Source organism: Podarcis vaucheri (assembly GCF_965113315.1).
Source record: "Podarcis vaucheri genome assembly, chromosome: 4".
NCBI classification, from domain to species: Eukaryota; Metazoa; Chordata; class Lepidosauria; order Squamata; family Lacertidae; genus Podarcis; species Podarcis vaucheri.
In genome coordinates this window covers 9,425,918-9,436,528 of record NC_138762.1, presented here as the reverse complement: position 1 = coordinate 9,436,528, position 10,611 = coordinate 9,425,918, and the positions used below count along the sequence as shown (strand labels likewise).

At 48.0% G+C, this 10,611-nt stretch overlaps 1 protein-coding gene across 5 annotated transcripts in view; it reads right to left on the bottom strand.

Annotated features, from left to right (window-relative positions):
• Positions 1-1,865: 1,865 nt before the first annotated feature.
• Positions 1,866-10,611, bottom strand: part of FCHSD2 (FCH and double SH3 domains 2) — a 146,698-nt gene continuing 137,952 nt past the window's right edge. For 3 of the 5 annotated variants that reach the window (XM_082219254.1, XM_082219253.1, XM_082219256.1), the window contains exons 18-20: positions 8,337-8,466; positions 6,634-6,725; positions 1,866-4,940 (exon numbers count right to left, since the gene is read on the bottom strand). In XM_082219254.1, coding sequence (XP_082075380.1) covers positions 4,860-4,940; positions 6,634-6,725; positions 8,337-8,466 — 303 coding nt within the window. In that variant the 3' untranslated portion in view covers positions 1,866-4,859. The remainder of the gene's footprint in view (positions 4,941-6,633; positions 6,726-8,336; positions 8,467-10,611) is intronic. The other 2 variants (XM_082219255.1, XM_082219252.1) reach the window with 1 other exon arrangement.

Sequence of the window (10,611 nt, the reverse complement as noted above, 5' to 3'; positions counted from 1 at the left end):
ATAGAAAGGAATGTAAGCTCTTTTTATATGCAATAACAGCAGCAAGAATATTATTGGCCCAAAAATGGAAGCATTTTAAATTGTATTTTAACCCGTATTTTAAATTGTTTTTTTTCTTTTCTTTTCTCCCCCTCCCCCATTATGTTTTTCTTGTAATTTTACTGGTGTTAGCCGCCCTGAGCCCGGCTCCGGCCGGGGAGGGCAGGGTATAAATAATTTATTATTATTATTATTATTATTATTATTATTATTATTATTATTATTTGCTGTACCCCCCTCCCCAGCCATTTTGGTCTCTTTGCTCAGCTCATCGGTCCAGCTTTTCCATGTGTAACAAGGCCTGGCTCGTACACGTGCTATTTCAATGATGATAATTTTTATTAAATTTTTTGTCTTACAATTCCAAATAAACGTTTTACGAACTTTAAAATATCCAATGACTTCCCCCTTCTCTTCCCACGGTTCATTTTACATATCATACATCCCTGCATATTTTACTACGACCATTCAAATCAATTTCCCACTTTTACATCCATCAAAAATTACTTATCTTTTTGCTGCCAACGTTTTCAGCCGTATATTTTCGATGTTTTCCAATCTTCTTTAAGCATATATTCTTCTTGCTCTCTTATTCTAGATCAGGCATAGGCAAACTTGGCCCTCCAGATGTTTTGGGACTCCAACTCCCATCATCCCTAGCTAACAGGACCAGTGGTCAGGGATGATGGGAATTGTAGTCCCAAAACATCCAGAGGGCCGAGTTTCCCTATGCCTGTTCTAGATGTTAAATCTGCAAGTTGCGCACATTCTGTCAACTTAGGTTGCTAGTTCTCTTTGGTTGGGACCTTGCTCACTTAAATGTGCTGCTTCCGGGTCATGTGGCCAGCATGACTAAGCCGCTTCTGGCGAACCAGAGCAGCGCACGGAAACGCCGTTTACCTTCCCGCCGGAGCGGTACCTATTGATCTACTTGCACTTTGATGTGCTTTCGAACTGCTAGGTTGGCAGGAGCAGGGACCGAGCAACGGGAGCTCACCCCATCACAGGGATTCGAACCGCCGACCTTCTGATCGGCAAGTCCTAGGCTCTGTGGTTTAACCCACAGCGCCACCTGCGTCCTTTCTAAAATTCTATGAGCATTGTAATATTTAGGATGTATATCAAACAAGCATGTGTGTGTGTTTTGAGATTTTTGAAATGTATGGATAATGGAGTGGAAGAACTGGACATTGCTTTGGTTGAGGGTTGTTTTTTTTTACTAGATGACCTCAAGATGCTTCCCACCTCTACGATTCTTGATCGTATTGATCTGTAAGTCACCCCGGAGCCTCTGCCCAAGACCCTGGAGAGCCAATGCCAATCAGTCAAGGCAATACTGAACTGAGATGGGCCAAAGGTCCGATTCAGGATAAGACACCCACAGACATTCAGGTTTATAGGTAAAGGTACCCCTGACCATTAGGTCCAGTTGTGGCCGACTCTGGGGTTGTGGCGATCATCTCGCTTTATTGGCCAAGGGAGCCAGCGTACAGCTTCCGGGTCATGTGGCCAGCATGACTAAGCTGCTTCTGGCGAACCAGAGCAGTGCACAGAAACGCCGTTTACCTTCCCGCCGGAGTGATACCTATTTATCTACTTGCACTCTGACGTGCTTTCGAACTGCTAGGTTGGCAGGAGCAGGGACCGAGCGACGGGAGCTCACTCCGTCGCGGGGAATTGAACCGCCGACCTTCTGATCGGCAAGTCCTAGGCTCTGTGGTTTAACCCACAGCGCCACCCTAAATCCCTTTATAAAAGTGCCCCACTTGTTCAAGCTTGATGAAAGGCAATACCTCAGCATTCAATATGCACTAAGCCACACCCCATGATTTAAAGCCACTTTTTATTATTCAACATTTTATACATAATAAATACAAAGTTTTACAGCCAATATAAAGAAAGCATTCAAAGTTCTGCTTTCAAGTGTACTGTCCGTGTACACAGTGATATGTTCTATTGCATGCCCTGTATGAAGTTTAAAAAGGAGGTGTATTTTTACAACTTTTATTTTTTAAATAAAAATTAGCAGCTCTTACAGAAAATATTTTTAAAATATAACTAAGAAGATTTTTTTTATTTTTTAAATAACACTTTCTGAATTTTGAGAGTCTGGGTAACACACACACAAAAAAATATGCGGGGAGACTGGCCAACCAAATGGAACATGTTGATATTATTGGCAACCTTTTTCATGAAGCATTTTAAAATGTATGCAGTACAGCTCTTTAAAAAATTGGATTTGTGGTGTTGTTGTTTTTAAAAAAACTTAAGAATAAGTTTGATAAACATTTTTTTTAAAAGACCTCAAACAGATCAACAGGACAGAATTAGCACCCCCCCGCAACCCCCCCACCCCCTCCCCCCAAAAATTCTTCACAGGAAATCTGCCAGATATTTGGCAATTGCTGCAGAAGGCGCTATTTTATGCTTCAAACAGCTCCTCCCTTGCTCAGGCCAACCAAACGAAAGGGAAATAAAAAATTGGCAAAAACAGTCATATGTCCAGAGACCCAGCCAAGATTATTTGTGCAAAGTTTTAAGATGAAAGTCTCGTCAAACGGTTTCACGAAATGCAGCCACGGAATTAAAAAGGAAGAAAAAAAAAAGGAAGATGTACTCCATTAGGCAACAAAGTACGGAAATGGATTCTAGGTTTTACTCGCTTTGCAGGGGGGCCCGGGGTGGTTGGTTGGAGAATGAACGTACAAGAGCTCTTTCAACAGGACTGGCGTTTCAGCTCCGAGAACATTTCTGTAGTTGGTTTTTTAAAATATATATATCCCAGCCCTTTGGTTGGAAACTACTTGGGACGGAATTTGATTCAAATGGTTGCCCCTTCTTCCTTTTCCCTCTTGAGTATTGCCCCTCAGAGACTAATTCCACCCGAAATACATTTTCTCCCTCTTATTTGACTGTTATTCAACTACAAAACGACTACCCTCTCTTGAAAGTCACAAGCGGCTTTCGCTCAGAGAAACCGGGGTTTGGAAGGGGCCTCTCTGCTGCGCCCCCCCCCCCGAGAACTTTCCGCCCTCAAAAGTGGGGCGAAGGAGCTGGCAAGACCCCAGGGATGGCTTTTTGAGCTTGATTTGGGGAGGGAATGGTTGCCATTCCCCTGCCCCTAGTCCCAAGAGCGGGGAGAGAGAGAGAGAGAGAGAGAGGCAAGACGGAGGCCTTGTTGCCGACGATTTCTTTTGACCCGGTGCCATTTCCTCTGCCAAGCAGGTTTTTCAGATTTTTTGCAGAGCTGGCTGGGGGTGGGGAGATTATTCGAAAGCCTTTTGGAACAGAGGCGATAGCTGGACAAGCAAAACGAGTGCTGCGGGCGGGAGGCGGCAACGGCGCCGCTGGGCCTCTTTCAACGCCGTTGGGGGTGAGGAGGAGAAATCAAAGGACTGTCCGTCTCCAGCCGACACCGCCGCTGCCCCCCGGGTGTGAGGCTGGCCGTTGGGCTTCGCGCGGCGTTCTGAGCTAGCACTACCCAAAGCTAAAGCTAGACACCACACGTCAATATTCTAAACATTTAAAACTTCTTCACTCTAGCCGGATGTTCCAGTGTCCAAAATATACTGCTAATGTCAAGAGAGCAAACTACAGTACAGCAAGAACTGGGGCCAGGAGAGACACAAGGACAAAAGGACGGGAGGGTGGTGGGTTTGGGGGGTGGGGGTGGGGGTGGGGGAAACCCTCTCAAAGAGGAAATGAACAGCTAGTTCCAGCTCTATGATGAGAATCCTGCTTATTCAGTTTTACCCTAAGAAAAACATGTCGTTGCTACTAAGTCAGCATTTCTGTAGTAGTAGTAGATACTCTATTACTAAATGCACCGCATAAATATCAATACAAAAGGAACGTTCAGCGCTCGGGTTTCGCGGTTAATTACGAAAAGAGGTGCGCACGGAAGTAATTAACCCCAATAGGATCTGCAGTGCTTTTCTTTAGTTGTAGGATTGGGGTTTTTTTGTTTGTTTGTTTCATCTTTTGTTCGGGGCAGGGGAGAGAAAGAGAGAGGGGGAGAGAGGAGCCAGCCTCTCCATTAACTTACACTTGTGTGCATCCCCTCCTCTATCCCATACATTCTGATTAATAAACCTAATCAGATAAGTAACGCTACTTGAATAGGAAAAAGACATTTTTTTTGACACATTCCTATGGCAACAGTAATATACTGTACTAATGCACATGGTTTATGTATGCAAGACTATGGGCTGGTCTACATGCCCAGCTTCCGCCTTGCAGAAATGTATTCCTGCGGTGATTTTCCGTTCCTGCTGCAGCCTGCAAGCACCGATAAAAATCGCCCCCATTTCCCTTGTCAAGAGGTCTCAAGGTGTCTGATGCGACGAGGAAGGGGGCCTTAACTCGTGGTGCTACACGCTGCAGCAGTTACGGGGAAGAGTCAACCTGCAGAACAGTTGCCGCAAGGGAAGCTGCGATCTGTAGACCGGCTGTAAGCGACACGGAAAGGGGAGGTCCCAGAAGCCTCCGCCGGAAACTGAGACGGCCAGCTTTTCAGCTGCAAAGGCGTTCCTCTGCTTGCTTTTTGTGCTAAAGGAGTAAGGATGGCAGATATATAAAGTGGAACCAAACAGCAACAAATTAAAAGGCACAAAATATTAATGACCGTGGGAAGAAGGGGCCACCGCCACGTCCAGGGCCCCGGAGAATCCTCCCGCTTCTCCTCAAGTCTTTAAAAAAAAAGTCTCTTCCATCATCATCGTCATCATCATCATGCAAAGGTGCCCAAGAATGAGAGCTGACCAAACATCGCCAACATTTGGCCTTGATTGTAGCACTACTGCGCAATTCGTCCCCGCTGGTCACACCAAGGTGATTTCAACATCCTCAATCTTCTCTGTCGGCCTGCGATGCTGAGTGGGAGGGGGAGGGGCAGCTCGCACCTGAAACAGCGAAAACAGACCCTGCTGGATAATAATAATAATAATAATAATAATAATAATAATAATAATAATTTATTATTTGTACCCCGCCCATCTGGGCAGCTTCCAACAAAGATTAAAAATACATCAGAGTGTCACACATTAAAAACTTCCCTAAACAGGGCTGCCTTCAAATGTTTTCTAAATGTCAGGTAGTTGATTATTTCTTTGACATCTGGTGGGAGGGCGTTCCACAGGGCAGGTGCCGCCACCACCGAGAAGGCCCTCTGCCTGGTTCCCTGTAGCTTTGCTTTTCGCAGGGAGGGAACCGCCAGAAGGCCCTTGGCGCTGGACCTCAGTGTCCGGGCAGAACGATGGGGGTGGAGACGCTCCTTCAGGTCTACTGGGCCTTTGAGGCCATTTAGGGCTTTAAAGGTCAACACCAACACTCTGAATTGTGCTCGGAAACATACTGGGACTTGTAGGTCTTTCAGGACCGGTGTTATGGCCCACCTAGACCAGAATCCTGCTCTCCCAGTGGCCGACCAGGTGCCTGTGGAAATCCTGCAAGAAGGCAATAACAAGAGCTCTCTTCTCCCCTCCTGCGGTTTCCAGCAACTTGTATTGAGAAGCATCGCTGTCTCCAACAGTAGCCATCATGGCTAGTAGCCATCAATAGCTCCCTCCACCACAAGCTGCTGCTGGTTTGGGTGCTCAGCAAAGATCTTGGTGGCTATCTCCCTATTTTGCTGGAGGTGCACTTCCTTATTTACAGCAGCGGTGGCGAAGGGTGCCACAAATCAAGGGCAAAGTTACGAGATGCTTTGCCTATCGTGCCGGGAGAGCTAAAAGGAGCCTCCATCTATTCAGTCTGCTTCTGAACATGAGATGCTGTGGCCATAGCAACAGGACTACTGGGGAGCTTTTATGCAAGCAGGCAGCCGACCCCTGTTGGAAAGAGTGTGCTGGCCTAGCTAGATCTGTGGTCTGACTTAGCATGGCTCTTCTTAGGTTCTTCATGCATCTAAGGCCTTCCACATTTGGGGTGTGAAAGATTGGACGCCTCTCAGCATCACATCGTGGAAAGAGGGTGATCCGCCACCAAACTCCTCTTCTGCCCTCGCCCCTGGGATCTGCTTGACTGCTCCAGCACAGCCTTGATGGGGGGGGGGCAGGACGAACATGGTCCTGTCATTATATACCACTTCCTGCACATGCTCCCTGCCAGCACTCAAAAATCTTGCAAGGTTCCTGAGCCCCGTGGAGTCACAGGACTGTACCACTGGCACCACGGCAATTAGCCTGGCATCTTCTGCCTCTGGGACCGCATCCTCGTTGCCAGGGCTGTGTGCCAATGCTGGCCACCGCTTTTGCTGCCACCACCATGGCTGCTGGCATTGCTCAGGGCAACCTTCTTCTCTGGTCTACTGTACTGGGGAGCAGGAAGTAGAGGAACAGAGGAGAACAGGTGCCACAACCTAGCTTACAAGCCTCTTATCCAAGAAGACTCGGCTACCCATGGCAACCGAATCTCAGGCTGGCCACCAATGAAACGTCATGACAAAGTTCTGCCCAAAGGTGCAGCGTGCAGCAGACTGTTTCTAAGCCAGTTTGTGTCTGGGCCCAGTGCAGTTAAGCTGTTGACTTTACCCCGCAAGAGTCAGAGCAGCAACACTCAATTTCTGTAGCTCTGCGGTGCGTTTGGAAAACTTACTGGTCTCAGTTTGCCATACGAAGTGCTTTCGGGAAGAGGTCGTGGTGGCTGAGAGAACCCAGGAGAGTTTGCAGTGTAGCTGTTTTCTGAAACTGGTGGGGATGGGGAGAGAAACAAAACAAAAACAAACGTATGTCAGGACTGGTGCAGCTGCAGGTCAGCACAGAGATGAGCAGTAAAGCCGACCCTTTATTCAAGGAAACAGAATACAAACAGATAAACCTACGGGCAAGACTGGCCCCTGTAAAGCAGTTGCCAGAACTGACGATCTGTGCCTCCCACTTCCCCCTTAGTCACCTCCCCGTCCGGCTATTTTCCCAGCAGTCTTAAACTCCGCTGGGAAGGGACTCGGTTGTCTTTGCTCTGCTCCACACAAAGCACTCCGTGCCCTTGTAGACAAGGGAAGAGGGGACCCAAATACAGTAGGACTGGCCGGCTCTTGTGAATCTGTTGCAGCCTCAGCCCCCACCATAGCTGTCAACTTACAGATTTGAAAATAAGGGATCAGCAGCCAAAATAAGGGATTTCCTCCCCCCCCCACCATATGCCCCCGCTCCAGACAGACCATATCCCCGGCAAGGGTGAGTGGGCTGTCGATGATGTATCCATCCGATTCCAAGCACAGGTATATTCAACTTCTGAGCCCCTCTGAGCCAAAGGCAGAAAGCCCAGCCAGCAGCCAAACGAAGCCTCAAGCGGTGGTTCCCACAGCGCAGCAACCCAGCAAAGGGGATGCAGCAAGGGAAACCACCGTCACCTCTCCGCTGAGAAGCGCTGAGCAAAGGCGAGTCCCCAGGCAACGCGGCCGATTTGATCGGCACAAGGCATGCAAGCTCCACCCCCCAGTCGTTCTTAGACTCCTTACTGGGTGAGCAACGCAGCCAAGCAACACAGCTGGAGCCTCCCTCCTCCCTGGCTGGCAGGGAGGGAGAGGAGCTGCTTCCTTTGAAACCCGGAAAATTTACGGGATATCATCAATCTGGGACAGCAGCAGGAAACGGCACTGGAATAAGGGAGTTTCCTGCCAAATAAGGGACAGTTGACAGCTATGGCCCCCACCTCCTCCTCAGCTGCCTGTCCTGCGTCTGCAGTGCTTTCTGCCTCTTCTTCCTCTCTCTCACTCCAGCCTGTTGCTTGTTCAGCATCCAACCCTTTTGCCCCCCTCCCTTCAAACTCTGACCTGTCTTCAGCGTCCCCACCACCACCACTCCCTGGGCTTTGAGCCTTCCTCTTCTCCCACCATTCCTCCTCGTCTAGCCAGTCCCTGACAATATTTGCTTCTAGACGAAATCGGTCACACAGGCTGCACCACTGACATATGCTGAGTGGAGAACTTCAGGATTTCAAGCCTTGTGTAAGAACATTAATTTTGGGGAGACTTTTTTCTTTTGCAATGGAGATCCAGGAACTTCAGGGATGTGTGTTTTCTGTGTGGCCACATAAGAGAACAACACCTCATTCAAAATTTAACATTCTGAGAGTCTTTATTTTCTGGTTATCCACCGCCACTGCTGCCCTAGCTCCTGGTGTATGCAGGACTTTGAAAAGTCAGAAGGGCAAACCCCAGTGGTTTGCAGTGCTCCCTGCTACAACCTTACATTAAACCTGCTCCATCACCTTACAAAATTTGGCTATTCTCTCTTGCAGGGTACACAGAGACACCCAGGCTTTCATCTTAGCGCCAGAGCTTTCATCTCTCTTACCATTTGTCGTTGGAGACCTTGGGAAATACTGGGAGCTTCTCTTATCAGGGCTGTGGAAAGGACTGGTTGGTGGCTGGTCATAGAGCGGCAGTGGCGCCAGAGAATTCTGGGGTGCTGGAGATGGAGATACCTGCAATACAAGGAGTAAACAGTAGGAAGAGCTGCGACAAAGTAAACCGGGTAGTTTCTGCCTACAAAGAGTCGTGCCTGCATGATAGGCTCTTTTCAGGGTTATCTTAACAAACCATTTCAAACGACAGGAATAGGAGCATTCATTCATTCACCGTAATTCTGCAACTGGAAAAAATGTTTTGTTATTTATGAGTACTATATTCAAGACCGATTTGTCACAATGATTCAAGGTGAGCAAAGAACAAGATTACTTTGTAAGCTGCTTTTGGCTTCACGGGGAAAAAAGGGAAGAAAGGAAGACACGCATTATGTAAACAAAAGCATAACTTTTTTTAAAAAAAAATCCAATGCACTGAAAACAAATTTAAAAGCAAGACACTGAAATTGAGATTACCGTATTTTTCGCTCCATAAGACGGACTTCCCCCTCCTAAAAAGTAAGGGGAAATGTGTGTGCGCCTTATGGAGCGAATGCAGGCGGGAGGCTCTGCTCAGCGCTCCCTTTAAAGAGCCGCGTGGAGCGTGTGCGGCTCTTGGGAGCTTTTCCCCGAGGAGGGAGACGGGCAGCCCGTCAGTCCCTTCTCCCTCCTCGGGGAAAAGCCCCCAAGAGCCACGCTCCCTTTAAAGAGCCACGCGGAGTGTGTGTGCGGCTCTTGGGGGCTTTTCCCTGAGGTGTGAGAAGGGACTGACGGGCTGCCCTCTGTCCCTTCCCACACCTCCCGGAAAAACCGGCAAGAGACGGTGTCAGGCTCTGCTCAGCACTCCCTTTCGTCCCTCGTCTGCTTTGCTGGGAAGCCAGCAGAAGAGGCGCTGTGCAGCTATCGCTCTTGCTCTGCTGGCTTCAGCGAGAGCTGCGCAGCTTGCTCTGCTGGCTTCTCAGCGAAGCAGGAGGAGGGACGGAAGGGTTTAAAGCAAGAAAAGCAAGAGCCGCTTACATGCTCTGCGCAGAATATTTTTTCTCTTGCTTTCCCCCTCTAAAAACTAGGTGCGTCTTATGGGGCGAAAAATACTTAAAAACAGCAGAGATATAAAATATCAAGCTAGAAAAATATACCCTAAAAAGCAGAACGGAATAAAACAATTTTAGGGAGGCCAGGAGGGTTGATGTAGACCTCCTGAGGGAGATGACTCCACAGCTGGAGATAAGTTTCATGGGCACATCTGCATGGCATTTGCAGAGCTTCCCCCAAAGCTCCTTGCTCATTGAGATCTCCCTGCGTACCAGAGAACCCACAGAGCTCTGGGCTACAGGCCTCTCCACCATTTAAGCAGTGTCAAAGGAGTGGTGCCCTCGTGTGTGTAAATGCAGAATGGAGTTGCAGCCAAGTCCAGTTCCGTGGCGTGCAATTGAATAAATAATAATAATAATAATAATAATAATAATAATAATAATAATAATTTATTATTTATACCCCGCCCATCTGGCTGGGCTTCCCCAGCCACTCTGGGCAGCTTCCAAAAGAATATTAAAATACTGTGATACATCAAACATTAAAAGCTTCCCTAAACAGGGCTGCCTTCAGATGTCTTCTAAAAGTCTGGTAGTTGTTGTTCTCTTTGACATCTGGTGGGAGGGCGTTCCACAGGGAGGGCACCACTACCGAGAAGGCCCCTCTGCCTGGTTCCCTGTAACTTGGCTTCTCGCAGGGAGGGAACCACCAGAAGGCCCTCGGTGCTGGACCTCAGTGTCCAGGTAGAACGATGGAGGTGGAGACGCTCCTTCAGGTTTGAAAGATGCAAGTGGCCAAAAGCACGCCTTTGCCACGTGCGTGGTTTACAGAATCAATGTGCTACAGTGGGGATCTGAGTTCGAATCCCCGCTTGTCTATTATTTTTTTAAAAAACCACAAATGCACAGACTGCTTCATAGTGCAAAGCGGCCGAAGCGGTGTGAAAGATAAAGGCCATGAAGTTCACTGGGTGTGTTTTCAGCCCATGCCGCCACACAGGAATAGCCCCACATGCATCACCCTTCGCTCCTTGGAGAAAGAGGAGGCAACAAACAAACAAAGGAAAGACGTTTTTAATGTAAAAGAAAGCAAGGAAGCAAGTTCAACAATAAAAAGTTGACTCACTACTCCAAAATGAAGGCGCATTTTTCAGAAATGAACACACTAGGCTGGAACTGCAAGAACTGGCAATTC